This window comes from Suricata suricatta, chromosome 3 (assembly GCF_006229205.1).
Source record: "Suricata suricatta isolate VVHF042 chromosome 3, meerkat_22Aug2017_6uvM2_HiC, whole genome shotgun sequence".
NCBI lineage: Eukaryota > Metazoa > Chordata > Mammalia > Carnivora > Herpestidae > Suricata > Suricata suricatta.
The window spans coordinates 175,411,994-175,413,711 of NC_043702.1; the positions used below are offsets into that span (position 1 = coordinate 175,411,994).

Genomic DNA, 1,718 nt, shown 5'->3' on the forward strand with positions numbered 1-1,718 from the left:
GCCGTGGAGCGCGGCCGGGCGCTGGGGGGCCGGGCCGTGCGCAGCCGGCGCGCCATAGCCGTGCTGTCCCGCTGGCCTGCCTTCCCGGCCTTCCGGGCCTTCCTCACCTTCCTCTACCGCTACTCCGTCTCAGGCCCCCACCGCCTGCCCTTGGAAGCGTGAGCATGGACTCAGCGGAGGGGCGATGAGGGAGGGCTGGGGAGCCCAGGAGAGATGCAGGAGGTGGGGTGGGCAGAGGATCGAAGGCAGGGAAAGGCCTCAGGCTGAGGGGTGACTGGGGTCCGGCAGCCAGCCTGTGCTCGCTGGTTAGGTCGGCAGTGGGCACTCTGTGCAGTGGGGGCTCTGGTGGCACGTGAGGGTCTCCAGGTGGGACTCGGGGAGGTCCGAGGTTCTGGGGGACCGGCGAAGGACACGGGCGTCCCTTTCTTCCCCAGGCACATCTCGCACTTCATTCACAACGTCCCCTTCCCCTCCCCACAGAGGCCTCGCATCCTGGTGCAGGTGAGGGCGTGGAGGGGAGTGGGGGTGGAGGGAGGCGGGCCAGCTGTCCGCCCTCCTCCATTCTCACCTGTGGCCCTTCTGCCCCCAGATGTCTCCCTATGACAACCTGCTCCTCTGCCAGCCTGTGTCCTCACCCCTGCCCCTCAGGTACATGCCCGGGTTGGGGGGGGGGCACAGGTGCTGTGATGACCAAAGACACGGTAGGTGCCAGGCAGGTGCCCCCAGTCTGGAGGCTGGGCCCCAGGGGCATCTGCACATAGTGTGTAGGGAGGGGGCCCCAGGGGCTCCTGGTAACCACCCCGCCTTGCATTGCCTGCAGTGGTGCCAGCTTCCTGCAGCTGCTGCAGAGCCTGGGCCCGGAGCTGGCCATCTCCCTGCTGCTGGCCGTGCTCACGGAGCACAAGCTGCTGGTGCACTCGCTGCGTCCCGACCTGCTCACCAGCGTGTGCGAGGCCCTGGTGTCAGTGAGTGCCGCCCGCCCCCTTCCCTTTCCTTCCTCCCAGGGTCCTTGGCCTTCTCCTTAGGCACAGTTGGGAGCTGTTCCCCAAAGCCCCCCTACCCCCTCCCGCCGCCCCTCCCCCGCCGCACCCCCTCTGCAGGCCCCATTCCCCACTCATGGGTTCTTACTCCCTGGTGGTCCAGATGATCTTCCCGCTGCACTGGCAGTGCCCCTATATCCCGCTGTGCCCGCTGGTGCTGGCGGACGTGCTGAGCGCCCCTGTGCCCTTCATCGTGGGCATCCACTCCAGCTACTTCGACCTGCATGACCCGCCTGCTGATGTCATCTGTGTGGATCTCGACACCAACACGCTGTTCCAGTAAGAGGGCCCAACCCCCCGGGCTGGTGTGTGCTGCGTGCCCCCCACCATGAAGAGCCAGGGACAGATGGTGTGGGAGGCACACGGGCCCCACTGCCCCTTCTTCCTCGTGCTCATCTCACAGGACTGAGGAAAAGAAGCCCCTCTCCCCTCGGACCCTGCCCCGCAGACCCTACAAGGTTCTGCTGGCTACGCTGACAAACTTGTACCAGCAGCTGGACCAGAGTGAGAGCCCTGTGGGGGCTGTGGGGGGGGGGACCACCACTGGCGCAAGCCTTCAGGCAGGAGGCCCGTGGAGAGCTAGACCTTAGTGAGGAGGTCAGAGACAAGTGTGGCAAGAGGGCGGGCGTCCAGTGTTAACGTTCCCAACCGTGGGCGGCGGGGGGGGGGGGGGGGGGG

At 67.1% G+C, this 1,718-nt stretch overlaps 1 protein-coding gene across 1 annotated transcript in view; it reads left to right on the forward strand.

Annotated features, from left to right (window-relative positions):
- The window catches only part of DENND4B (DENN domain containing 4B), a 10,963-nt gene that overhangs the window by 2,745 nt on the left and 6,500 nt on the right, over positions 1-1,718 (forward strand). Inside the window, exons 7-12 of the mRNA XM_029933476.1 lie at positions 1-158; positions 435-501; positions 590-648; positions 821-965; positions 1,144-1,319; positions 1,444-1,629. Of these exons, the coding sequence (XP_029789336.1) occupies positions 1-158; positions 435-501; positions 590-648; positions 821-965; positions 1,144-1,319; positions 1,444-1,629 (791 nt within the window). The remainder of the gene's footprint in view (positions 159-434; positions 502-589; positions 649-820; positions 966-1,143; positions 1,320-1,443; positions 1,630-1,718) is intronic.